Consider the following 27962-nt stretch of genomic DNA (forward strand, 5'->3'; position numbering starts at 1 on the left):
CTTTGTAAATGATATACAATGAATATAGCAAATCCTGAGACACAGAAAAGCCTATGTCAAAGATGCAAGAACTGAACGACATGTGTGGCTGTATACGATATGTATAGATAACATACATATTTTGTTTACCCGGTTATTTGTTCACCTAAGGATAAATTCGCTAAAGACTTAATTCTCATAAGATAGAATTCAGGGTCACCATTAAAATCTAGTCGTTAGTACATAGTTTTAACTTGCATAACAACTGACTGATCAGTTCCCTTTTTTTAAAGTGATAGACCAAGTGAGTCAGTGGTGCAATTGCTCGACAAGACTTAGGAACAACAGAGTATCTCCAGCACCACAATTTTCTTACTCGGCAATGAATCATTTGGATTCAACAGAGGACAAGCTTCTCTCATCGAATAATACTGCACATTCAGAATAGTATCTCTGTTGGGCGTAATTATTCAAATGTGGGTGAAATGGGACTTAACTGCTAAGGTCATCAGTCCCTAAGGTTACACACTGTTGTTGTTGTTGTTGTCTTCAGTCCTGAGACTGGTTTGATGCAGCTCTCCATGCTACTCTATCCTGTGCAAGCTGCTTCATCTCCCAGTACCTACTGCAACCTACATCCTTCTGAATCTGCTTAGTGTACTCATCTCTCGGTCTCCCTCTACGATTTTTACCCTCCACGCTGCCCTCCAATGCTAAATTTGTGATCCCTTGATGCCTCAAAACATGTCCTACCAACCGATCCCTTCTTCTAGTCAAGTTGTGCCACAAACTTCTCTTTTCCCCAATCCTATTCAATACCTCCTCATTAGTTACGTGATCTATCCACCTTATCTTCAGTATTCTTCTGTAGCACCACATTTCGAAAGCTTCTATTCTCTTCTTGTCCAAACTAGTTATCGTCCATGTTTCACTTCCATACATGGCTACACTCCAAACAAATACTTTCAGAAACGACTTCCTGATACATAAATCTATATTCGATGTTAACAAATTTCTCTTCTTCAGAAACGCTTTCCTTGCCATTGCCAGTCTACATTTTATATCCTCTCTACTTCGACCATCATCAGTTATTTTACTTCCTAAATAGCAAAACTCCTTTTCTACTTTAAGTGTCTCATTTCCTAATCTAATTCCCTCAGCATCACCCGATTTAATTTGACTACATTCCATTATCCTCGTTTTGCTTTTGTTAGTGTTCATCTTATATCCTCCTTTCAAGACACTGTCCATTCCGTTCAACTGCTCTTCCAAGTCCTTTGCCGTCTCTGACAGAATTACAATGTCATCGGCGAACCTCAAAGTTTTTACTTCGTCTCCATGAATTTTAATACCTACTCCAAATTTTTCTTTTGTTTCCTTTACTGCTTGCTCAATATACAGATTGAATAACATCGGGGAGAGGCTACAACCCTGTCTCACTCCTTTCCCAACCACTGCTTCCCTTTCATGCCCCTCGACTCTTATGACTGCCATCTGGTTTCTGTACAAATTATAAATAGCCTTTCGCTCCCTGTATTTTACCCCTGCCCCCTTTAGAATTTGAAAAAGGGTATTCCAGTCAACATTGTCAAAAGCTTTCTCTAAGTCTACAAATGCTAGAAACGTAGGTTTGCCTTTTCTTAATCTTTCTTCTAAGATAAGTCGTAAGGTCAGTATTGCCTCACGTGTTCCAACATTTCGACGGAATCCAAACTGATCTTCCCCGAGGTCTGCATCTACCAGTTTTTCCATTCGTCTGTAAAGAATTCGCGTTAGTATTTTGCAGCCGTGGCTTATTAAACTGATAGTTCGGTAATTTTCACATCTGTCAGCACCTGCTTTCTTTGGGATTGGAATTATTATATTCTTCTTGAAGTCTGAGGGTATTTCGCCTGTCTCATACATCTTGCTCACCAGATGGAAGAGTGTAGTCAGGACTGGCTCTCCCAAGGCCGTCAGTAGTTCTAATGGAATGTTGTCTACTCCGGGGGCCTTGTTTCGACTCAGGTCTTTCAGTGCTCTGTCAAACTCTTCACGCAGTATCGTATCTCCCATTTCCTCTTCATCTACATCCTCTTCCATTTCCATAATATTGTCCTCAAGTACATCACCCTTGTATAAACCTTCTATATACTCCTTCCACCTTTCTGCCTTCCCTTCTTTGCTTAGAACTGGGCTGCCATCTGAGCTCTTGATATTCATACGCTTGGTTCTCTTCTCTCCAAAGGTCTCTTTGATTTTCCTGTAGGCAGTATCTATCTTACCCCTAGTGAGATAAGCTTCTACATCCTTACATTTGTCCTCTAGCCATCCCTGTTTAGCCATTTTGCACTTCCTGTCGATCTCATTTTTGAGACGTTTGTATTCCTTTTTGCCTGCTTCATTTACTGCATTTTTATATTTTCTCCTTTCATCAATTAAATTCAATATTTCTTCTGTTACCCAAGGATTTCTAGCAGCCCTCGTCTTTGTACCTACTTTATCCTCTGCTGCCTTCACTACTACATCCCTCAGAGCTACCCATTCTTCTTCTACTGTATTTCTTTCCCCTATTCCTGTCAATTGTTCCCTTATGCTCTCCCTGAAACTCTGTACAACCTCTGGTTCTTTCAGTTTATCCAGGTCCCATCTCCTTAATTTCCCACATTTTTGCAGTTTCTTCAGTTTTAATCTACAGGTCATAACCAATAGATTGTGGTCAGAGTCCACATCTGCCCCTGGAAATGTCTTACAACTTAAAACCTGGTTCCTAAATCTCTGTCTTACCATTATATAATCTATCTGATACCTTTTAGTATCTCCAGGGTTCTTCCACGTATACAACCTTCTTTCATGATTTTTAAACCAAGTGTTACCTATGATTAAGCTGTGCTCTGTGCAAAATTCTACTAGGCGGCTTCCTCTTTCATTTCTTAGCCCCAATCCATATTCACCTACTATGTTTCCTTCTCTCCCTTTTCCTACACTCGAATTCCAGTCACCCATTACTATTAAATTTTCGTCTCCCTTCACTATCTGAATAATTTCTTTTATTTCATCATACATTTCTTCAATTTCTTCATCATCTGCAGAGCTAGTTGGCATATAAACTTGTACTACTGTAGTAGGTGTGGGCTTCGTATCTATCTTGGCCACAATAATGCGTTCACTATGCTGTTTGTAGTAGCTTACCCGCATTCCTATTTTCCTATTCATTATTAAACCTACTCCTGCATTACCCCTATTTGATTGTGTGTTTATAACCCTGTAGTCACCTGACCAGAAGTCTTGTTCCTCCTGCCACCGAACTTCATTAATTCCCACTATATCTAACTTTAACCTATCCATTTCCCTTTTTAAATTTTCTAACCTACCTGCCCGATTAAGGGATCTGACATTCCACGCTCCGATCCGTAGAACGCCAGTTTTCTTTCTCCTGATAACGACATCCTCCTGAGTAGTCCCCGCCCGGAGATCCGAATGGGGGACTATTTTACCTCCGGAGTATTTTACCCAAGAGGATGCCATCATCATTTAATCATACAGTAAAGCTGCATGTCCTCGGGAAGAATTACGGCTGTAGTTTCCCCTTGCTTTCAGCCGTTCGCAGTACCAGCACAGCAAGGCCGTTTTGGTTAATGTTGCAAGGCCAGATCAGTCAATCATCCAGACTGTTGCCCCTGCAACTACTGAAAAGGCTGCTGCCCCTTTTCAGGAACCACACGTTTGTCTGGCCTCTCAACAGATACCCCTCCGTTGTGGTTGCACCTACGGTACGGCCATCTGTATCGCTGAGGCACGCAAGCCTCCCCACCAACGGCAAGGTCCATGGTTCTTGGGGGGGGGGGGGGGTTACACACTACTTATCCTAAATTATCCTAAGGACAAACACAACATCCATGCCCGAGGGAGGACTCGAACCTCCGCCGGGACCAGCCGCACAGTCCATGACTGCAGCGTCTGAGACCGCTCGGCTAATCCCGCGCGGCGTTGGTCGTAGAACTAGAACTCGCCCGAATAGGCCATGAACGCCAAACTGTACCGACAAAGCGGCGTTTCATCCTTAGGCCACAAACGTGACTGGATGCGGATATGGAGGGGCATGTGGCCAGCACTTCCGTTCCTATGTCAGTTCTCGAGGCCGGAGCCGCTACTTCTCAATCAAGTGGCTCCTTAGTTTGCCTCACAAGGGCTGAGTGCAGCCCCCTTGCCACCAGCGCTCAGCAGACCGGATGGTTACCCATCCCAATGCTAGCCCAGTCCGACGCCGTAGGATGTATCCAGTGAAACAGAGACTGAAATTGTGAGATAAATCACTGGCAGTAGCAGTGAAATTGAGTTCAAAGTAAACTGAATATTAATTCTGTGCAAACATGAGAAAAAAAACTTATACATATACAGAAAAACATAGCAGTTGCTGTTGCAAATGAGCACAAAAATTAACCAAATGCGTCTACATGTACATCATACTCCGCAAGCTAGGTAACGGTGTATGACGGAGGATGCATCTGGTACCACTAACTGGTCGCCCCTCCGCTGTTGCACGCGCGAATGGCGCCTGGGAACAATGATGGCGATGTGCCTCTGTATTAGCTCTAATTTCCCGAATATTCTTGTTATGGTCATTTCGCGAGATGTGTGTGGGAGGAAGTAAGACAATGTCTGGCTCTTCCTGGAATGTGCCTCGTGGGCTTACAAATCATTGGATTCTCGTAAAGTAAGAATAATTTTATGCTACGGGAGGCTCAAACGTCCTTGACACACACATTAACACTACGCAGAAGAAGAAAAAAAAACTAGAAGAATTACAACAAGCACCACGAACACATATAGCCGTCAAAGATATGCTACACCGGCCTACCACATCAATAATGAACACTGAAAATTCATGCCTTAGAACTGAGTAGAAATAATGAGACGAAACTTTATTCAGATCGAATATACAGACTTGATAATGCACAGAAGTACGGATATACCTAACACGAACCAGTAAAGGACCACGTGACCGAACAAATTATCGTGCAGAATAAACCAAAACAATTTCCCATTTCTGAAGTAATAAAAGAAGAAAAGAAACAAGAAACTGCAAATGTAAAATAAACTACGATGTTGAAATAATCACAAGCACACTGTAGCCACATGCGCTGGCGCAAACGCCCAAAGCAAGACCTCACAAAGTAAGGAAATCACGAAAAATTAAGAGAAACACGTAAATACATATAAGAAATTATATGCACTCGAAAGTAACTTAAATCGAAGGCTACTGATGAAGGAGGAAGTGGAGAATGTGAGTTGAAGGCTCATTCATTCTTCGAGCACGTGGTCCAAGCCGCACGAAGCCATATCAGGAGAAAATATGAAAATTTTGAAAATCGTTTATTCTGCAGAAAGAATAACTCACGTAAGAAAATTACGTCCAAAGTGATTGCCAGAGGACACATTCTGAGAACTGAAGTCTCTGTAAACCGTATACTATGTGGGTTAGAACAAAGACACACATACTAATGGATAGAAATTACAGAATAGAAATGAAACTGTCAAGACAGAAAAACAAGAACATCAGAAACGGCAGCATTTTCTCACCAGTAAACGGGGATACCAGCTGAAACCAACCGTAGCTTCCACATTCATGAGTTTCGGAACAACGAGGTAACCACCTATAAAAATGGAATCACTGCAAAACTCAGACACTACGTAAACTAAACAAACTATACCACATCATTATTAAGATCTGAAGCTGTAAAATAAATGAGTTAATACTTCAGCTAGGCTGAAACTTACACCATCTCAGTTAGTATACTCGTCTACTCCCACGAGCAGACCCACTCATCAAAGTTCCAGGAACGAGTGAAGAGCACCATAGCAAAATCGGGGTTCACGCAGGTTGCGGAAGTGGTCAGAGAAAACCCTTTTTGCACGCTGCCAACTTTAGCACAATAGTGCTTCGACCAGAAGGAACCGAACCTTTTCGCCTTTTTGCTACTGTCACAGTAGCGGACGAGAAGTTTATCCACAACCAGGCACCATAAAAGCACAATACACAATCACATGCACTCACTCTTGTCATTCCAAGGAGAAAGGGATGGGATGGAAACATAAGGTTCAAATGGTTCAAATGGCTCTGAGCACTATGGGACTTAACACCTTAGGTCATCAGTCCTCTAGAACTTAGTACTACTTAAACCTAACTAAGCCAAGGACATCACACAACACCCAGCCATCATGAGGCAGAGAAAATCCCTGACCCCGCCGAGAATCGAACCCGAGAGCCCGGGCGTGGGGAGCGAGAACGCTACCGAACGACCACGACATGCAGGCAAACATAAGGATGTAATGTTAAAACAACATAAGCAAGGGTGGGGAAGGAAGAGTAAAGACAGACACTTAATGGTTCTACATATATACATGTAAAACAAACACGGTTTAAACAAACATGGACAGGACGTACTCAGCAGCTGACACTTCCGCTGGGCATGGTTTACTAAATTAACTGGAAGTATGAGATGCTAAAGACATGGAAAATGAAAAATTTAGTGCAACATTATGAAATGGCTCATGCAGAGACCTATCAAGGCTTGCTAAATAAATGCGGTATAACTAGTACAGATTTTATGAGTAACGAAGGTCTATGCCAAAATAAAATCGACAATGGATAGAGGAAGAGTAAGAGCTCAGTATTAATCATAACAAAAACAGCAGAGGTAAGTTACGCTATGCTACAGATCATAGAGCCAACCGCCGTGGCCGAGCGATTGTAGGCACTTCAGTCCGGAACCGCGCGACTGCTACGGTCGCAGGTTCGAATCCTGCTTCGGGCATAGATGTGTGTGATGTCCTTCGGTTAGTTATGTTTAAGTAGTTGTAAGTTCTAGGGGACTGACGACCTCAGATGTTAAGTCCCATAGTGCTCAGAGCCATTTGAACCATTTGAACAGATCATAGAATCCACAAAAATCGAGTTGTAGTTTGACATGCTCGGAACCCCTCACGGACAAAATGAAACAATTAAGTAATAGTTGTGGATCAACTCCCAAATTGCGATTATGGTTTCGCATCAGCTGTACAATATTTGAAAACAAATGGAAATTTGTTCTTGGCCGGCGCTCGAGACCCGGTTTTCTGTCGCTTAACCACTCCGGCCATCCGGGTTCGAATCCTAGTCCGACTTAAATTTTTATTTGTTGTCAAATATTTTACAGCTGACGCGGAACGGGCATGCCAGTCCGTGCGCTGAACACCCCTTCATTCCGAGAGATCCTACACCCCTGCTGTTCAATGCGGTCGCTCATTGGCATCCATAAAAATCAAATTCGGGCCGAATGCACCCCTCAAACGATGCATCTAGGGTAGCAGTACAGTGTCACAATAAAGCTGACCGGTGAGTGTGCCGTTTTCAAAGAAGCGACCATCACAAAACGCGAGACTTCAGTGCAATTATTGTCTTTGAATAAAATTGACAGTCTACTAGTCTCATTGCCTATTTCTTTCAGTTACCTTCTGTACTATGCTGTAGCAGTTCGTTCTGTCTATGGTCCATATTTTGTCGAGATATTTTACATGGATGGTGAACTAAATGAGAAAATTACTTCCGTCCTTAAGTTTTGCACACCGGTGTACTTGGATCGGCAGGCCGTTTAGGTGTCGACTTGATGACGTTTAGGGTTACGCAGAACCAAGATGGAACCTTAATCAATAAACAATCCCCTAATATGTTTACAATATAACGATAAGCATTTGACTGAGTGGTGCCAACGGCCTTGCTGTAGTGGAAAGACCGGTTCTCGTCATATGACCGAAGCTAGGCGCAGCCGAGCGTGGCTGGCACGTAAATTGGTCACCGTCCGTGTCTGCCGAGAGCTGTTGACATGCAGAGCGCACTCAGCCCTTGTGGGGCCAATTGCGGAGCTGTTTGACTGAGCAGTAGTGGCACAGGTCACGAAAACTGACAACGGTGTGCTGGCCACATGCCTCTCCATATCCGCAGCAAATGCCGCCTATCGAATGAGGATGACACTGATCTGTTGATACTGTCGGGCCTTCAGAGGCATATTCGGAGGAGTTCAGATTGACTGATGCTCATGGAGATGCAGGTGCCTCCGCTCAGTATGAACTTGCAGTTCACTGACATCGTTTCATTGTTTATGTTTATTTTCCATGTAGAACACCTCTCGTTGATTTTCCCAAATTGCCTTGTTAAATTAGTTGTGGTGCAGTTGAGCTTCTGCTTGCTATTAGCAAGAACAGTATGATCACGAACGGAGCCAGATGACTGCCGCCCCTTCCCCCTCAAAGATCAGCCTTCATCGAAGAAGTAAGGATTTTTATCATGTTGCAGCCCTGTCAGCAACTGTGATAAATTAATACTTCAAAGATCCGCCTCAGTTGCGGAAAGTTACTGGTCTTTACCCACGTTTCAGCTGGGGTTCCAACGCGTTGGAGTTCTAACGCAGCGTCCGCGGCTAACCGATCGCTTCTCATAAACTGGGGCCGGGGCTCTTCCTCAGCTAAGTAATGTAGCTTGACATGATATCGCGGTGCTTTAGTTTTTTATGTTTGAGCGTGCCTTATTCTGGCATGTATTAGATTATTTACCCTTCTGAAGATGGCTAGATTACTCTAGCTGAAAAGTGCGTAAAGACAGTAACTTTTCGCATCTGAGGCGGAGCTTTGAAGTATTATTTGAAGGAATAAGGCGCAGATTGTAAATTGGTGAAGGGGACTGTCATATTGGGCGTATAGGACAGGGCGTCACGTCGTGCCAAACATAAATAGCTTCTTCTCGGCTCTCTCGCACTGGCACCCCTATACGATGGGCGTCCATTCTTGCACGACCAGCCTCCTGTTTCATTCACGCGGCTTATCGTTACAACATGAGACTTAAATTTCTTTTAGAAAACTTGTGGCTGGGATAAGAATGGATGCGTGTCAAAACTTATTTTTAAGAAGTTTTCAATTTTTATGCTGACGGGTTTTACTGAATTTTATTCGGTTTCACATAGTGGAACGACACACCTTTCCAGTTACTCTAATAAACACTTAAACGTGTTATTGACATTTTATTGTATTTTCTATTTTGAGTTTTTCTTGTTGTTACAGGAAATTATCAAGAACAAACAATGCGGATATGACGTCAGGAAACCAGGTTATGTGAGTATCTGCATTGCCAAATAGTTTGATTCTATACATATTCTGCACAGTTCCAAAATCTAAATAACAGAAGCCTATATCAGTGAAATAATATGCCAAATGTGACTTATGTCCGTATCGTAGATAGTACATGGGCAGAAAACTTTTCTTATGTAGTTTTCAACCATTTTGTACTTCACGGGTAACAGCAGTCTGAAACAGATGATGAAATTTGTTTCGGCTTTATGCTTGAGTAATTTAAAACTGACCATTGTTTCATCTTTGAATGGAGACGCGAACTTGCAAACGCGCCTCGTTACCGGTAAGATGCAGCGATCACCGCTGCGGCCGTTGTATCGGACTGGGGCAATGAAATGCTTCCTTTCTCTGGGCCTGCGGTAGGCGGAGAGTAACGAAACTCAATACTCTCATCACACTGGGATAACTAGGAACGAAACAATGTGAAGACAAATTGATTAAGGAAGAAAGGATAAAGGATAAATGATCCTCTGTCGGAGAGGTACAGTGGTGGAAGTATGCTACGTAACTTTACCGTTTGTGGTGAATACTTCCGACGGTTGTCCGATAAGTGCAGTAAAGTTCTGTGAAAGACCGGGAATTCTTACTAAAATGGTCTGGCATTCGTAATCAATTTCAAAAAGCCCTCGAAAGTCTCAAATGGATGTGAAATGCAGTTATTCATTGGCTGCTATTTCAACGACTTAACGAAGTCTGTTATATACGGAATAGGGTAAAAAGGAAAAAGAAGCTATTTTTTTGCTATTACTAAACGTCTAAATTGAAGCTGTTGGTAAACTTTGCTGTCGGGAAACGAAGTGGATGGATATGATTTGAGCCTGGAGTCGTAAGCGACATCTATTTGAATGTGTATTGATGAGTTGAGTCGGAGGCAACGAGGATGAAACGATAAGCGGTCTGTCACTGGACGTCATGATATGTAACGGAAAATTTCAAAATGAAAGTGTACGAGATGAATAACTCTATAGGCATCTTCGTGCGTGAAAATACTTTACTATTATGTTTATGTGCAGGGTGGTCATAAATTATTCACTTGATTACATATTACGGTAACTGTAATGCGGAAAGGGATACAGAGACAAGTTTTATGTTACGTCATAAACTGAAAACGTTTTCAGTGCGAGTTATTAGCCTGTAAAAAATTTCTAGGGAGCCCTGATAACATTGCATTTACGTATTCATTCAACGTTTGGTGGATTACGTCTACTATTACTGGGGATACATCATTTCCAGAACTATTCCATAATTCTGGAAAGTCCTTAATTTTCTTACCGTAAACTGTGTCTTTAATGTGATCCCACGTCGAGCAGTACAGGATGGGAAATTTTCATGGATGGGGGTTGGGGGTTGTGCCTCCACGAGTGAACGGATTACTGATTCACTGTTACCCTACCGTTCGACGGAAAACTACCGGGCACGCAGCTCATCAACATCTGTTACCAGTTCACATATCACTGATACGACTCAATTGTATACGGCCGTTCCACGCGAAACCTGGAAGACGACTGCCCTCGCCCTCGCATCATATAAAGGCACGTGACCAGGAACACTTGGGCGTTGTTGAGTGAAACAGCAAGACAATTCCCTCCGAATACTCCAGTGATACGTAAAGTGCGCAATTGAGTACTGACAGTAGTAAACTTACAGTAGGAAAGGAAATACGGGAAAAGTTTTGATTGAGTGAATAATTTATGGTCACCCAGAATACTATACTTTTTAAGTTGATAACATGAAATAAATTTTGGATTGTGATATGTGTTGGTGTGCGGGTTTCTGCTTTTGTCTGTTTCTCCCCTATCCCATTCCTCTCTGCCCATTAATCGCAGTGTGTCTGTTTGTGTGCGTCTGCGCGTGGCGCGAAATGGATACTGCAATTTGTGGCCATGATTGCAGGCCCTTGGCAGGCAGCCAGCCGCGGTTGCAAGGGCCACTGTTTAAATTACTTCCTCCGCCTCTGCGGCCGGCCGTTTCCCAATTAGAACTTGTGGCCGTGGCTGGCTGGAATTCTTACCCGACTGCGGGATTGCAGCTCCGTAACCGAATGCCCAGCTTGCACCCAGCATCCCACGGCCTAACTCGTATTAACCCAGCTCTCCACTTTGGCCACTAACACGAGGCTTGCGCCGCAACGCTCGCGGATGGTAACATCTGTTTTTGCTACGTGGCCACCTCGAGCTGCGCCTAACTGTCTTCCTCACCTAACTAGATGCAGCAGCCACAGAAACTTGTTTTGGAATTTTAAATACTAATATGTGGGCAGCGAAAACCACGACCTTGCATACTAATATAGCAACATGAGCCCATCCCAAAGACTACAAATCTACACCTACATCCCTAATCCGCAAGCCACATGATGGTGTGTGGCGCAGTGTACTTTCGGTTCCACTGGCTGATCCTCACTCTCCTGTTCCTCTGGAAAATGGCACGTGGGAAGAATGATTGTAGGTAAAGCCTCTGTGTGAGTTCTAATTTCTAGAATTTTCTCATCTTGGTCATTTTCCGCGAGTTACGAGATAGAATTTTGCACAGAGCGTAATTTAATAAATTGGTTTAAGAATCGCTAAGAAGGTTGTGTACGTGGAAGAAACCTGGAGACACCGGGAGGTTTCAGGTTGATTATAGAATGCTAATACAGAAATTTCGGAACTAGATTTTAAATTTTTAGTCATTTGTAGGGGCAGATATGGACCCTGATCACAAGTTATTGGGAAACAATGAGAGATTGGTGAGAGTTTCAGAGAGAGCATTAGTCAACGACTGACTAAAACAGGGGAAAGGTATACAATAGAAGATGAATGGTGGGTAGTCTTGAGAGATGAAATAGTGAAGGCAGCAGAGGGTCAAATAGGTAAAACGACAGGGCCTAGTAAAAATCCTTGACTATCACAGGAGATATTGAATATAATTGATGAAAGGAGAAAATGTAAAATTTCGAAAAAAGGAGCAGGCGAGAGAGAATACAAATGTGTAAAAAATGAGACTGATAGGAAGTGAAAAATATCTAAGAAGTGCAAAAATCTAAGCAGGAATGGCTGGAGGGCAAATGTAAGGGATTAGAAGCGTATTTTACTAAGGGAGATAGATACTACCTACAAGGAATTCCGGCAACAAAATAACTGATGACGGCCGAAGTAGAGAGGGTATAAGATTTAGGTTGGCAATGGAAAGAAAACATTTATGAAGAAGAGAAATTTGTTAAAATCGAATTTAGATTTAAGTGTCAGGAACTCTTCTTCTCAAGGTACGTGTCTGAAGTGTAGCCATAAGGAGGTGAAACGAGGACGATAGAAAGTTGAGATTGGATGAGAACATAGGCTTTTGAATTCTGGTGCTACAGAAGAATGGTGAAGACTCGATGCGTAGATCGCGTAATTAATGAGGAGGTACTGAACGGAATTGCGCAGCCAAGAAATTTGTGGCATAAATTGACTAAAACAAGGAATCAGTTGATATGATAGGTTATGAGGCATCAAGGAATCACCAATTTAGTATTGGAGGGAAGTATGGGCGTGGGAGGTGTGGGGGGGAATGGCATAGGGAGACCAAGAGATGAATGTAGTAAGCAGATTTTGAACGAGGTATGCTTCAATAGTTCTTCGAAGATAAAGAGCCTTGTACAGGATGGAATAACTTAGAGCTGCATCAAACCGTTCTTTGCACTGAAGACCACAACAACAACAACCACGTGGGTAGTAGTAGTCGTAGTATATTGTCCGGATCTTCCCGGAAAGTAGCCTCTAGAAATTTCAATAGTAAACCTCTTGTAGTGTCTGCCACTGGACGTTACTGACCATCTCTGTATCGCTCTGGTAAATGGTCCCTTCTAACAGTCTTACTGGTAATCATCCAAGTTTGATGAACGGTACTCAAGAATCGGTCGAACAAGTGTCTTGTAATTAGTTAATTGCAGTTAAATTTCCTTAAGATGCTTCCTATGAATCTTAGTCTGGCTTTCTACCAGTTCTGCTAATTGTTTTGTCTGGTTATTCCACATAAGGTCGCTCTGGATAGTTAGTCCTCGATATTTTGCGGTGTAATTTCGAAGATGAAGAAAATCTATAAGAAACGATATACGGGAAGGTTAATTTTGATCCAGAGAAATATAGGTACATGACAGGAAATACTGACCGAATAATCATAGAAGACAGACTGAAGGAACATTTAAATTTTTAGTATTTGTGAGAGGTAGTCATAAAGTTTTAATTATCGCTTCAAACAAATAAAGTTAGGCAGTAATTTTTTTGGTGTTGTTGTTGTTGTTTTGTTGTGGTCTTCAGTTCAGAGACTGGTTTGATGCAGCTCTCCATGCTACTGTATCCTGTGCTAGCTTCTTCATCTCCCAGTACCTACTGCAACCCACATCCTTCTGAATCTGTTTAGTGTATTCATCTCTTGGTCTTCTTCTACGATTTTTACCCTCCACGCTGCCCTCCAGTACTAAATTGGCGATCCCTTGACGCCTCAGAACATGTCCTACCAACCGACCCCTTCTTCTAGTCAAGTTGTGCCACAGATTTCTCTTCTCCCCAATTCCATTCAGTACCTCCTCATTAGTTATGTGATCTACCCATCTAATTTTCAGCATTCTTCTGTAGCACCGTATTCGAAAGCTTCTATTCTCTTATTGTCCAAACTGTTTATCGTCCATGTTTCACTTCCACACATGGCTACACTCCATACAAATACTTTCAGAAACGACTTCGTGGCACTTAAGTCTGTACTCGATGTTAGATACAAGTCTTAAATTCTGGCATACATTGAAATCCCATAGGCACAGTATCGTAGCACACCATTACTGGAGCCAAAAGAAAATGGCGAAGCCCATTTATGAAGTGGAGTGTCTTGAGGTAATTCGTTTTTTGTTTTTCATGTTGAGCAATGCTACAACAATCCGTGCGGAGTAGATGGACGTGTAGGACAATAGTACCTCATCACGTGACAGAGTGATCAGGTAGCGCTGACGCTTTCAGTGTGGTCAGACAAGTCTGAATGACGAAGATGTTAGTGGTAGACCATCTCCTTCTGAAAAATAGGGACTCGCAATAGAAGTGGAGGCCCTGGTGCTCGAAGATCAGCGTATTATAGTGAGGCGATAGTAGGTAAAGTGAAACTGAGTCACGGAGCAGCTTTCAGCGCCTTGAACGACTTTCTGAACATGTTACGGGTGACTTGAAAAAGTTTGAAAAACCGAGGCAGCAGCGGAATCACAGCTGTGTCAGGCCAATACAGTTGACTGCCTAATCATCTACATCTACATCTACATGACTACTCTGCAATTCACATTTAAGTGCTTGGCAGAGGGTTCATCGAACCACAATCATACTATCTCTCTACTATTCCACTCCCGAACAGCGAGCGGGAAAAACGAACACCTAAACCTTTCTGTTCGAGCTGTGATTTCTCTTATTTTATTTTGATGATCATTCCTACCTATGTAGGTTGGGCTCAACAAAATACTTTCGCATTCGGAAGAGAAAGTTGGTGACTGAAATTTCGTAAAAAGGTCTCGCCGCGACGAAAAACGTCTATGCTTTAATGACTTCCATCCCAACTCGTGTATCATATCTGCCACACTCTCTCCCCTATAACGTGATAATACAAAACGAGCTGCCCTTTTTTGCACCCTCTCGATGTCCTCCGTCAATCCCACCTGGTAAGGATCCCACACCGCGCAGCAATATTCTAACAGAGGACGAACGAGTGTAGTGTAAGCTGTCTCCTTAGTGGACTTGTTGCATCTTCTAAGTGTCCTGCCAATGAAACGCAACCTTTGGCTCGCCTTCCCGAAAATATTATCTATGTGGTCCTTCCAACTGAAGTTGTTCGTAATTTTAACACCCAGGTACTTAGGTGAATTGACAGCCTTGAGAATTGTACTATTTATCGAGTAATCGAATTCCAACGGATTTCTTTTGGAACTCGTGTGGATCATCTCACACTTTTCGTTATTTAGCATCAACTGCACCCTGACACACCATACAGCAATCTTTTCTAAATCGCTTTGCAACTGATACTGGTCTTCGGATGATCTTACTAGACGGTAAATTACAGCATCATCTGCGAACAGTCTAAGAGAACTGCTCAGATTGTCACCCAGGTCATTTATATAGATTAGGAACAGTAGAGGTCCCAGGACGCTTCCCTGGGGAACACCTGATATCACTTCAGTTTTACTCGATGATTTGCCGTCTATTACTACGAACTGCGACCTTCCTGATAGGAAATCACGAATCCAGTCGCACAACTGAGACGATACCCCATAGCTCCGCAGCTTGATTAGAAGTCGCTTATGAGGAACGGTGTCAAAAGCTTTCCGGAAATCTAGAAATAAGGAATCAACTTGAGATCCCCTGTCGATAGCGGCCATTACTTTGTGCGAATAAAGAGCTAGCTGCGTTGCACAAGAGCGATGTTTTCTGAAGCCATGCTGATTATGTGTCAATAGATCGTTCCCTTCGAGGTGATTCATAATGTTTGAATACAGTATATGCTCCAAAACCCTACTGCAAACCGACGTCAATGATATAGGTCTGTAATTAAATGGATTACTCCTACTACCCTTCTTGAACACTGGTGCGACCTGCGCAATTTTCCATCAACTTGGAAGAATGTTCGATGTATCACAATGATGCAAGGCAGAGGAGCAAAGCAAGCAGGGGAACTTGGGGATTCCCCAGCGCGGAAAGAGGCGAAAAGCCAGCCATTGGGGGTCAAGTTGATGATGAATTACACTTGGACCTCCATGGAGCGAAACCCCACTTCTGGACAGTGGGCAGTTCTTTGCAACGCTTCGTCTCGAGTGCCTCCCGTAACCTCGTCAGGAAATTTAGTTAGTATGCTCCTGTGACAGTTCAAGAGGAAAAACGGTAGGAGTATGGTGAAAAATCTCTCAGCTGTCCACTGTACTCTATTCTGTGCGAACCTCTTCATCTCCTAGTAACTACTGCAACCTACATCCTTCTTAATCTGTTGAGTGTATTCATCTCTTTGCCTCCCTCTACGATTGTTACCACCCCACACTTCTCTCCAGTACTAAACCGGTCCTACCAACTGATCCCTTCTTCTAGTCAGGTTCCGCCACAGATTTCTTTTCTCCCACATTCTTTTCAGTACCTCCTCGTTAGTTACGTGTTCTTCCCACCTAATCATCAGAATTCATCTGTAGCACCATATTACAAAAGCTCCTATTTTCTTCTTGTCTGAACTATTTGTCGTCCATGTTTCACTTCCATACGTGGCTACACTCCATATAAATACTTTCAGAAAAACTTCCAAACACTCACATCTATATTCGAAGTTTACAATTTTCTCTTCTTCTGAAACGATTTTCTTGCCATTCCCAGTCTACATTTTATATCCATCTGCCTCGAGCATCATCCGATACTTTCTTGCTGAAATAGCAAAACTCATGTACTGCTTTAGTGTCTCGTTTTCCATTCTATTTCCTTACCACCACCTGAGTTAATTCTACTACATTCCATTATCTTTGTTTTGCTTTTGTTGATTTTCGTCTTGTATCGTCCTTTCAAGACACCGTGCATTCCATTCAGCTGCTCTTCCAATCCCTTTTCTGTGTCTGACAGAATTACAGTGTCATCGGAAAACCTCAAAGTTTTTATTTCTTTTCCCTGAACTTTAATTCCTACCTCAAATTTTTCTTTGATTTCCTTTACTACTTGCTCAATGTACAGGTTGAAGAACATCAGTGATAGGCTATATTCTGCCTCAATCCCTTCACAATTACTGCTTGTCTTTCATGACCCTCGACTCTTATAACTGCCGTCTAATTTCTGCACATGTTGTAAATAGCCTTTTGCTCCCTGTATTTTGCCGCTGCTACCTTAAGAATTACATATTTTCTGTAAAACAGAAGCTCACCTGGTTTTGATGATGTTTCCAGTCGAGTGCTAAATATTTGCTCCAGTTTGATAAGCTCTATCTTATCGGAAATGTGTAATGCATCACTAACTCAAGGCATTTTTCCAGAGAGAATGAAATTTACTATTGTCAAATCACTGTGTAAGAAAGATGGTAGGAGAAATGTCAATAAGTACTGACTGATTCATTACTGACATCATTTTCTAAAATTCTTAAGAAGGTTGTAGTATAGTATCTCACATAAGCAGTAATAACATCGTCAACAAATCAGAGTTTTGATTTCCGAAGAGTCACTCTACTTATAATGCCAGTTACGTGGGATTGATGATACATCCAACCAAAGGATGATGACATATGAAACAAAAAGAATGCAGAGGGGTTGTATTTAATAATTCAGCTAATGTAGTCTGGGGACATTATTCTGACTGGAGACAAATCACCGACAAGGTTCCCTAAGGGTGAATCTTACGTCCACTGTTTTTCGTCATACATGTAAATAATCGTCCATCTAATACACAACAAATAAAATTAATTGTTTTTGAAGATGACTCCAGCTTTATAATCAGTCCAACCGCACATACAGGAACAGACGAAATGGTGAACAGTGTTCTTAAAAATATCATTGAGTGATTATCTGCCAATTGTCTCATCCCTAATTCTAAAAAGACGAGACATACTGATTTCTGCATGTATAGATTTACTACAGCATTGGTAAGTGTAACACATGGTGTGGAAACAATAAATAGGGTGTAACTTCAAAATTCTGGAACTGCTAAAACAACTTAGTTCTCCTACATTTACACTTACAATCATTGAAAATCGTGGGGAGAGAGAACTCAATGAGTTGACGTATTTTGGATATTTTCATTCAATAATGTCATAAGGAATAATGTTCTGGGGTAACTCATCTTTAAGAAACAAGGCCTTCATTGCTCTGAAACGTGCTCTAAGAGCAAAATGTGGCGCTCACCAACAGTCATCTTATATACATCTGTTTAATGAGTTGAGAGCCGGCCGCGGTGGTCTAGCGGTTAAGGCGCTCAGTCCGGAACCACGCGACTGCTACGGTCGCAGGTTCGAATCCTGCCTCGGGCATGGATGTGAGTGATGTCCTTAGGTTAGTTAGGTTTAAGTAGTTCTAAGTTCTAGGGGACTGATGACCACAGATGTTAAGTCCCATAGTGCTCAGAGCCCTTGAGTTGAGCATTCTGACTGCTGCTTCACAGTATATTTGTCCCTTAATGAAGTTTGTTGGAAATAATTCACTGCATTTCAAAAGTAATAATTATGCGCATGATTACAACATTGGAAGGAAAAGAGACATTCATTACTCAACATTACAGCCATCCTTAGGGCAAAAAGGGATACCCAATGCTGCAACTAAAATTTTTCATAACTTGCCCAGAGATATAAACTGTATGACGAATGGCAAAGAAAACTTTGAAAAGCAACTGAAAAGGTTTCTCCTTGAGAAATCATTGTGTTCTGTAGAAATATTTCCGTTATTGTAATGTGTTAATGGAGGTTGACAGGAATTGCTAACTCACATGTGTAGATTGTTTAAAATAAAAAAAACCACCTGGAAATGTTCAACATGTAACCATATTTAAAAATTGGTTTGCAATGTAACTGTAAAATGTTTCGTTCCACATTATTAAAGTTTGTTGTGCAAATGATCCATGGAACTCGAATTTAACTAACTAACCAGCACATAAAGAGAAACAACGTAGCAGTGTACTACGTAAACCTCGTTAAGAGATTGTGGAAAGCTCTCGAGATGAAGCGTTTCAGAAAGCTGTTCACTGTGCAAGGGAGTGCTTTTACTCCATCACGACGTAGTAGATCGTTCTTCACATGAGACAGTCCTACTTCTTTTGCTCTCAAATTTTGGCTCTTGACACGTCATCCAGTGAATACTTCGTTTCACAACTAGGCGGTTTTGGAGGTGGAACGTTTCGTGAGCGGCCAAAATGCTGATTTTTACAATCAAGGTCTCCGCCAAGTGAAGCATCTTTGGGAGAAGCGTGTCCGATTGAAGAGTGAATTTGTGGAGGGGACTACCACCATCACCAAATTCCATGGTCGCAGCTTGACTGGGTCGGGGTGGTAATTACTCTATGACTATCCCTCAGAGATTTAGGAAAAATCTCTTGACAGGAATACAATCTTTGAAATTCAGACGATATTAGGAATATAGTACAATTATAGAAAGGTTATCCACTTCTTGTGCAGAAACCAACTGCAGTCCTAAGAAGCGAAGGCCTTGAAAGGGAGGGAGTAGTTGAACAGGTAATGAGACTGGCTTGTAATCTAGCCCCCACATTACTCAGTCTGCATGCGGAGCAGGCTGTAAAGGAAACTAAAAGGAAGTCTGCAAAATGAATAAAAGTCTAGTGAGAAGAAATAAAAATGTTGAGGTCTTCTGATGACTTTATAATTCTCTCAAAGGCTCCGAAGACCTACTGAAAGAAATCTAGGAAAGCGGTTTTGAGATTAACACAAAGGAATATCTTACAAAGGTAATGGAATGTAGTTGAATTGTCTGGAGTCATGCCGAAGGGATTAGTTTAGGAAATGAGATGAGCTCACCGGACAAAAGATTAGTCACCGCAATGAGCACGCACAGATGAATCGTTAAGCCTTTACAGATGGTGCAGCGATAGAGTCGAGTGATGAACCTTTCGCGCACTGCCTCTATATGAGCATAAGGCAGTAGCGATCAGTGAGACATTTGTGTTTCAAGCGAACATTGTATGTAAATGTGGGTAAATATAAGGAAATGACAGAATGACAGAAAGGGAAATTGAGTTCAGCAGTGCCCATGCCATGTGGTGTGTGAAGTCACTGTACTTGTTGGTGTCTTGCACTCCTTGTTGTTTTGCGCGGCACTATAGCAGCACAGGCCTACACTGATGTTTTAAGCACCTTCTTGCTTCCCACTGTTGAAGAGCAATTCAGAGATGGCGATTGCATCTTCCAACACGATCGAGCACCTGTTCATAATACACGACAGTAACATCCCTGTAATGGACTGGCCTGCACAGAATCCTTATCTGAATCCTATAGAACACGTTTGGGATTTTTTGGAACGCCAACTTCGTGCCAGGTCTCACCGAACGACATCGATACCTCTCCTCAGTGCAACACTCCGTGAAGAATGGGCCGCAGTTCCCCAAGAAACCTTCCAGCACCTGATTGAACGAATGCCTGTGAGAGTGGAAGCTGGACCAACACTATATTGAATTCCAGCATTGCCGATGGAGGGCGCCACGAACTTGTAAGTCATTTTGAGCCAGGTGTCCGTATACTTTTGATTAAATAGTGTACATTATAGTAGTTAAGCAGACGTGAAAAACTGCATCTGAACAGTCTTCACAGTTCAAAACTGTAAGGTAAAACGTGGATGGTAAACGGAGTAGACAAGAAGAGAATAGCTCTTAAAATACGATCCCATAGGAAATGGTAAAGATTAGATGCATAGATCGGATAATTAATCAGCAAGCATGAAAATAAATTGTGAAGAAAAATTTACGGCACAACTTGATTAAAAGAAGGTATGATAGAATATATCGTAGGTCGTCAAGGAATAGCAAGGACGGAAGTGTGGTTGGATTCAAATAATAGAGGGTAACCACGTCTTTACTACCGTAATCAGGTTCAAACTGATGTATGATGTTGTACTTACTCAGGGATGAAAATACTTACACAGCATGCACTGGCGTGTAGAGCTGCGTTCTACATATACATCTTCATCTACATGATTACTCTGCAATTCACATTTAAGTGCTTGGCAGAGGGTTCATCGAACCACAATCATACTATCTCTCTATCATTCCACTCCCGAACAGCGCGCGGGAAAAACGAACACGTAAACCTTTCTGTTCGAGCTCTGATTTCTCTTATTTTATTTTGGTGATCATTCCTACCTATGTAGGTTGGGCTCAACAAAATATTTCCGCATTCGGAAGAGAAAGTTTGTGACTGAAATTTCGTTAAACTAGTATTCATGAGGAAGATCACAAGAACAACGATGAAAGTAATAGAGCGCTGAAACCTCACAAGGAAAACCAGTTGTTCGTGGGTAAGTGACGTGAGGCAATAAAGACAAAGACCCTGATAGTCATGTTGTGAACGAAGTAACAACCACATACTGAGATGGAAATACAGATATTATCGGTTTGTAAAGTAATTTTTTTTGATAAACTCACTGTAATCTTGATTGTAATCACAAACCTGTTCCTTCTCTGTACTTTTGATGCAGTTTAAGTCACACTCCCAGATCATCTTTTTTTTATGCTGCTTAGTGTATCACGTCCAGGGATGCACGAAGTGAAGAAAATATTTCACTGGAAAAGGGATAATACACGACCTCAGTGTTGTCAGATTTCACGAATGCGTCCTTCAAAAACGAAACGCGCGAACAATGTTTTTACTGTTTTGTTTCGCTTACGACAACGGCACACCCAAAGAAAAATTACTCCTCTGAGACCTGGCTTTCTATACACTACGTTCGTGCAATTACGTAGTCTTCTCAAGTTTACTACTGATGTTTTGCAATTAAATCGGAACAGTGTTTGTCTTGTTCGAGTAACATATGAAACAGAATAATTTTGTTTAATGAGTTATTACGCAGTTACAAGTTATGTAAAATGAAAAAGTCTGGCAATTCTTTTTAAAAGTAGTGCGTCTGGTAATGTTCGCGTTGCGAAATGAGCATCTCTGGCAGAAAAAATGCGCAGTAATACTGCTCAGCAGTTCCGCAGAAAAGAAAGGGACCGAAAAAAAGTCTCTGTGAAGCTCATACGCTACCCTCCAGATTGCCCACACCGCATTTCAGTGACAGCCGGATATAAAAAGAATGAAAATTGTCCACGAAATTAATATACACTGCGAGTTTTAATGTTAGAGGGGTTTATTAACATTCCTGTCACCAGCAACATTAGGTTCCGTCGTGAAAAAAGTACTGAATTCAAGCACGGGAGTGCACCTTTACTAAAGACATCTGGATCGTGCGCTAGTATTCGTTCAAAAATTTCTAACTTCGTTCTCGACTATGAGATTTTTTTTTTAGGTCAGCCTTGTTAGCGCATTCGTAATCAGAAAGTGCTGGCAACTCCACCCACAACATGGCTCTCTGGATCATTGCCTTAACTTCCTCATGTCAATGCCCCACAAAGAAATGATTGTCCTACGTGATGATTTTAAAGTAACTTTATTTTCATCGCAACCAATCGTAAGGGTACACTCATCAAATACTTTCAAAAAAGGCTTCCTAATATGTAAGGTTATATTTGATGTTAACATATTTTTCTATTTCTAAATATTACATCGACTTTAATTCTGCCTTCGTCAGGTGTTTCGCTGCCCAAGTAGCACAAAATGTCCACTACTATCAGTATCTCATTTCCTAATGTAATTCCTTCAGCATCATCTGAAATGGTTTGACTGCACTCCATTGCCCTTAGAAAGAGTCTTTTGAGAACTTCAGTAGTTCAGATCTACTGCGGTGCTGTATGTAGCAGCGCTCCACATTTTCTAACACAAAGACCTTTTTGTCGTTCTCTGAACTTCCGTCTGAAATCTTGTTTTTCTAATCCATGTGTTCTTCCTGGTTTGAGAACAGGCAGTCTACAATTGAAGGGCGCGACAATAGTATTATCTGGTGTATGTAAACTTCTTGTAACGGTTGGCAATTATCGATTTATTATTTTCGACTAGTTACCAGCACCAGCCACCTGAAGATATCGTGCGTTTGCCTGGATGAAATATTGCTGGATTTATAAGACGCGTTACGGCGGCTGACGCAGGCATGGCCCCTCGTTCGTATTTGGGAAAAGTGAGGATTCCAGACCACGTCCAGCATTTCGAAATTAAATTTCCTTCAATAAATGTTGAGATGACTCCTTTCAGAGGCCACGGTTGATTTATTACCCAGTTTCTCCCCTGCAGATCTGAAGTAGCTACTGCTCCGTCTTTAATTACGACGATGTCAACAGAGCGGAAAACTGAAGCCTACACCACTTCCTTCATTGGAATGGGAAGAATGGCATTCCTTATCACCCATTGCGTGGAAAGTGGAACCAGTTCTACTACACCCTATTTGCGTAAGAAGCTGACTAAACTCCCCATGCTGCTCCGTGTTCAGTGCTTTGTCTTCCTGAAGTTGCTGCATCGAAAGCTGCAATCGAAAAGTTTATTTCTCTCTGAAGTAATATATTAATGCCCCTGTGCGCTGCAGCAAAAACCACATGCTGTAGCGTGTCTCTGTGTGAGCGCGCATGTCTCAGAATAAGCCCACCAGAGACATGGGTGGGATATCAAGGTGGACTGTCCACCGTATGGAATGATGGACAACTTGTGGCCGCGCAACACGGCTTAGAAGACTGGTAATCCTAGCCGGCACTGGCCGGAGATGAGTGTCACGCCTTGTCAATGACAATCGGCTGAGTGAGCGGAGGTCGATCTCATCCAAGTTCTGAGCGATCACGGCGAAGGGAATCGCATACAGTGGACATTTTGAGTCTGGCCGTTTCTCACAGCGACACACAAGCTGCACGCCTTGAATGGACAAAACACAAACTGAACAATAGCTAACTGGAGGTGCGTAGTGAGGTACGACGAATCGCGGTTTGGTGTCTTTGCAAATGATGCAAGTCTCCGACTGTACCGACGGCCAGTTGAGGCACCTGCAGTGTATGGAAGGTATAGCTCAGATCGGAGGTGGTTCTGATTTCTGTTTTGGGGTATTTTTCGTACCCTACCCACTCATTTAGGTTATCGTGAGTGTCAGCCAGAATGTCTATTTCAATATTATGGCGTTACCCTTTCTTCAACGAAGGAGACTCAAAGATAAACCGACCTTTTTTTATTTACAGAATCGAGTTTCAGAAAAATTCATACACACTATCTTATTTTCTCTGTAGTCTCCTGAATAGAAAACACATTTTCCCCGCGGATAGGCAGTCTCTTGTTCCCAATTTCGTGAAATAAATGTTGCTGTGACACCAGCCATTTGCGCCCGTACACTTCCGACAGCGCCATAGTCGACAAATCTTTGTCCTCGAGCTTCTTTCTAAAGTGGTGCAAACAAATGAAAATCGCAGGGCTCTCAGTCTAGACTGTGAAGAGGATGCTTTATTGTGTTCCAGCACATTTCTGAATTTTTCCTTGAGTTCGGGCACCTGTGTGGGGTTGAGCGTTCTCGTCCCAGATTGGAAATGCTCACCTTTTCTGACGATGTGCAAAAGTTGGCAGTAGTGTGCACCGTTCATAGTACGACACCCGTTGAGAAAAATCGACGAGAAGAACTCCTTTAAAATCAAAAAATTCTGTTGCGATAACCTTCCCCGCGGAGAGACAGGTGTGACTTTGACACATGCAGATTTATCCTTTTTGCACGGTTCCATGCTGATTTTTTTCCGATTCCTGGTTGTAAAGGTACACCCACGTTTCATCGCAGTCCATTGCACAAAATGCTCCCTTTCAGTTTTGTAGCGCCACAGTTGCCGTTTGCGCACCTCGAGACTACGAAATTGGTGCTACGCGGTGAGAAGACGAGTCACTCACTTTACGGGGACTTTCTGAATTACAGGGTTGTCAGTAAGGATCGGCTAACGACCTTGCCGCACTGTTAACACCGATTCCCATCACATCACCGAAGTTAACCGCCGTTGGGCTTGGCTGACACAAGGATGGGTCACCGTCCGTGTCTGCCGAACGCTGTTGGCAAGCGGGGTGCAATCAGCCCCTGTGAGGGGTTGACTGAGAAGCAGTGAGAAGGAGCGGCTGCGGTCACGAACACTGACAACGGCCAGGATAGCGGTGTGGTGACCACATGCCCCTCCATATCCGCTTCCAGTGTTGCCTGTGGGCGGTCGGTCGCTACCATTGGACCTCACGAAGCTTGTTCGGACGGAGCAGTACTGATAGCGTGAGCACTACCGCATCTTATGCGAATCTCAGTACCAACTTATTCGGCGATTGCCTTCAGTAAGCTAGCTAACAATGCCCTGGTCCTCGTGCGATGTCCGTGAGAAGCATTCTCAAAGGCCTCTCGTCTGCATAAAAACTGTTTGTGCCTTGCGGTACACTTGACTCTACCGTAGTGTGTTGTCCCCAAACTATCACACTAGTATTTTTCAAATTTCAGACGGTTTTGCGCACTATGTTGTGAGAAACTTGATCATAATGAGTTGCGCAGCAGATGACTATACCCATTTCTCTGACATTGTGAATATAGCTAAAGAAACGATACGACAATGTTCTAGATATGGAGAAGGTGTTCCCCGGGGAAGCGTCCTGGGACCTCTACTGTTCCTGATCTATATAAATGACCTGGGTGACAATCTGAGCAGTTCTCTTAGACTGTTCGCAGATGATGCTGTAATTTACCGTCTAGTAAGGTCATCCGAAGACCAGTATCAGCTGCAAAGCGATTTAGAAAAGATTGCTGTATGGTGTGTCAGGTGGCAGTTGACGCTAAATAACGAAAAGTGTGAGATGATCCACATGAGTTCCAAAAGAAATCCGTTGGAATTCGATTACTCGATAAATAGCACAATTCTCAAGGCCGTCAATTCAAATAAGTACCTGGGTGTTAAAATTACGAACAACTTCAGTTGGAAGGACCACATAGATAATATTGTCGGGAAGGCGAGCCAAAGGTTACGTTTCATTGGCAGGACACTTAGAAGATGCAACAAGTCCACTAAAGAGACAGCTTACACTACACTCGTTCGTCCTCCGTTAGAATATTGCTGCGCGGTGTGGGATCCTTACCAGGTGGGATTGACGGAGGACATCGAAAGGGTGCAAAAAAGGGCAGCTCGTTTTGTATTATCGCGTTATAGGGGAGAGAGTGTGGCAGATATGATACACGAGTTGGGATGGAAGTCATTACAGCATAGACGTTTTTCGTCGCGGCGAGACCTTTTTACGAAATTTCAGTCACCAACTTTCTCTTCCGAATGCGAAAATATTTTGTTGAGCCCAACCTACATAGGTAGGAATGATCATCAAAATAAAATAAGAGAAATCAGAGCTCGAACAGAAAGGTTTAGGTCTTCGTTTTTCCCGCTCGCTGTTCGAGAGTGGAATAGTAGAGAGATAGTATGATTGTGGTTCGATGAATTCTCTGCCAAGCACTTAAATGTGAATTGCAGAGTAGTCATGCATGCATGCATGTAGATGAAAAATCGGCGGAAACGACAGTAACGCTGAGCAGAAATAGCGCTGCCCTCCGTTCACAAACAGGCGGGTGAAACAAAAATTCCAGTTTATATTTGATTCACCCTCTTATATCTTTGATACGCTGGTGAACAGTCCCGTCTTCCAATATGACAGCAGCCGTGTTCACAGAGCTACAAACATTTGTTGCTGGTTCCGCCAACACCTCGACAGGCCCGCTATATCGGGCTTTTTATCTTGATCCCGTAGGTAATGTCTGGGACTGCTACATGCAGCTAAAGCCACTCATTGGAAAATACATCTAACAGAGCTACGAAATTATGGGGAAGCTTTACCCGCTGGTCCAAATAGTTCAAGACATTTTTGGTGAGAGTAAGAGCAGGCGATTTAGCGAGCCAATCGGAGGGCGGCCCTGTGAACGTGGCTCTTGTCATCTTGGAAGAAGGGGGTGCCCACAGCATACGCATTGTGAAGATATTGAAGAAAGGGGAACACTGGGTCACCAAGTATGTAGAATCCAGGGGAAAAGTGTTCCTATCGGAGCACAAAAAATATAATATGCTCCTCTGTAATAGATTCTGACTGAAAAGAAGGGTACCAGCTGCCTCATTGAACCTATCTTAACACAGTATAAAAATTTTCCGAAAAATTTTGGCATGCGGCCACATTCCAGCTGTATCTAACGGGCAACTCAAATCTCGCTCTCACAAGCTCGCGCAACTGTGAGACGCTAATATTCACTAGTGCATCACCGTAAGTCGCTCATGTCCATCCTCTCCCACTTGCCCAGTCCAACACACTCATTCAGTCAAATTAACAGTCACTCTCTCTTTGTGTCTCGCCAATTGTCACTGTCTTTTGTCTCAAAGCCATATTCGTTCTGTCCTATTATCACTGTCTCCTCTCGCTGTCATTGCCTCCAACTTGTTATCTTACTGCTATTATCTCATTCATTCCTTTCCACTGCTCCTGTGTCTTCTCACTGTCATATTTCCCTGTTCCTCATCGCCATTAGCATAGACACTCTACCTCATTATCAATGGAACTCATCCATTTCAACGTTTTAGTTCTCTCTATTTCTCACCCACAGTCACTGTTTCTTCACTCTTTGCTAAGGACTGATCTCTGACATTTCATATGTGCCACTGCCACTGTGTCCCTCTCTTTCACACTTCCGTTGTAACCTCCGCTCTTTCAATGCCGCGGTCACTGTCTATTATCTTCCAGTATTTGTTACTTTTCCGCCTCTTTCCCTCTGCACGTATCCTTTTCTCTCAGAATAAAAAAGCGCGTATATGTTCGAATTTCAAAATATTTATGGAAATTTTTAAAGTTGCTCAGGAAGGTAGAATGAAGCAGCTGGTACCCCGCTTTTGAGTCATATTTTTAAACAGGTGCATATTCTATTGTTTATGCTGGGATAGGAGCATTTTCAGCTGGTTTGCTTCTTTTCCGTACTACAGAAGGCAGTGTCACTCATATGAAAAGAACTGTACGAGTCAGTAAGATTTTAGTGAATTTGAAATAACGCCAAACTAATTTTTCTCCGCAGACCAGACTATACGTGCACAAACATTTTGCATGTGCTTCAGAGCAACAACAGCACAGGTTCCCAGAACATTTCTGATGATAACTGAGACATTGTACAGCATATTTATCCGTGCCTCGTCATTTTGTAAAATACGTTTTCGCCTAATACCGTATCTTAATTGTACAAGCAGGGTAACTTTGAATCACTTTATCTCGGAAACATAAAAATGTCAAAAAAATCTTCT

General features: G+C 42.5%; 1 protein-coding gene across 2 annotated transcripts in view; it reads left to right on the top strand.

Moving 5' to 3' along the window:
- LOC126277957 (tetraspanin-5) overlaps positions 1–27962 on the top strand; it is a 1084832-nt gene that overhangs the window by 1032282 nt on the left and 24588 nt on the right. For both annotated transcript variants that reach the window (XM_049977573.1, XM_049977572.1), the window contains exon 7: positions 9055–9105. In XM_049977573.1, coding sequence (XP_049833530.1) covers positions 9055–9105 — 51 coding nt within the window. The remainder of the gene's footprint in view (positions 1–9054; positions 9106–27962) is intronic.

This window comes from Schistocerca gregaria, chromosome 6 (genome assembly GCF_023897955.1).
Source record: "Schistocerca gregaria isolate iqSchGreg1 chromosome 6, iqSchGreg1.2, whole genome shotgun sequence".
In the NCBI taxonomy this organism is placed as follows: domain Eukaryota; kingdom Metazoa; phylum Arthropoda; class Insecta; order Orthoptera; family Acrididae; genus Schistocerca; species Schistocerca gregaria.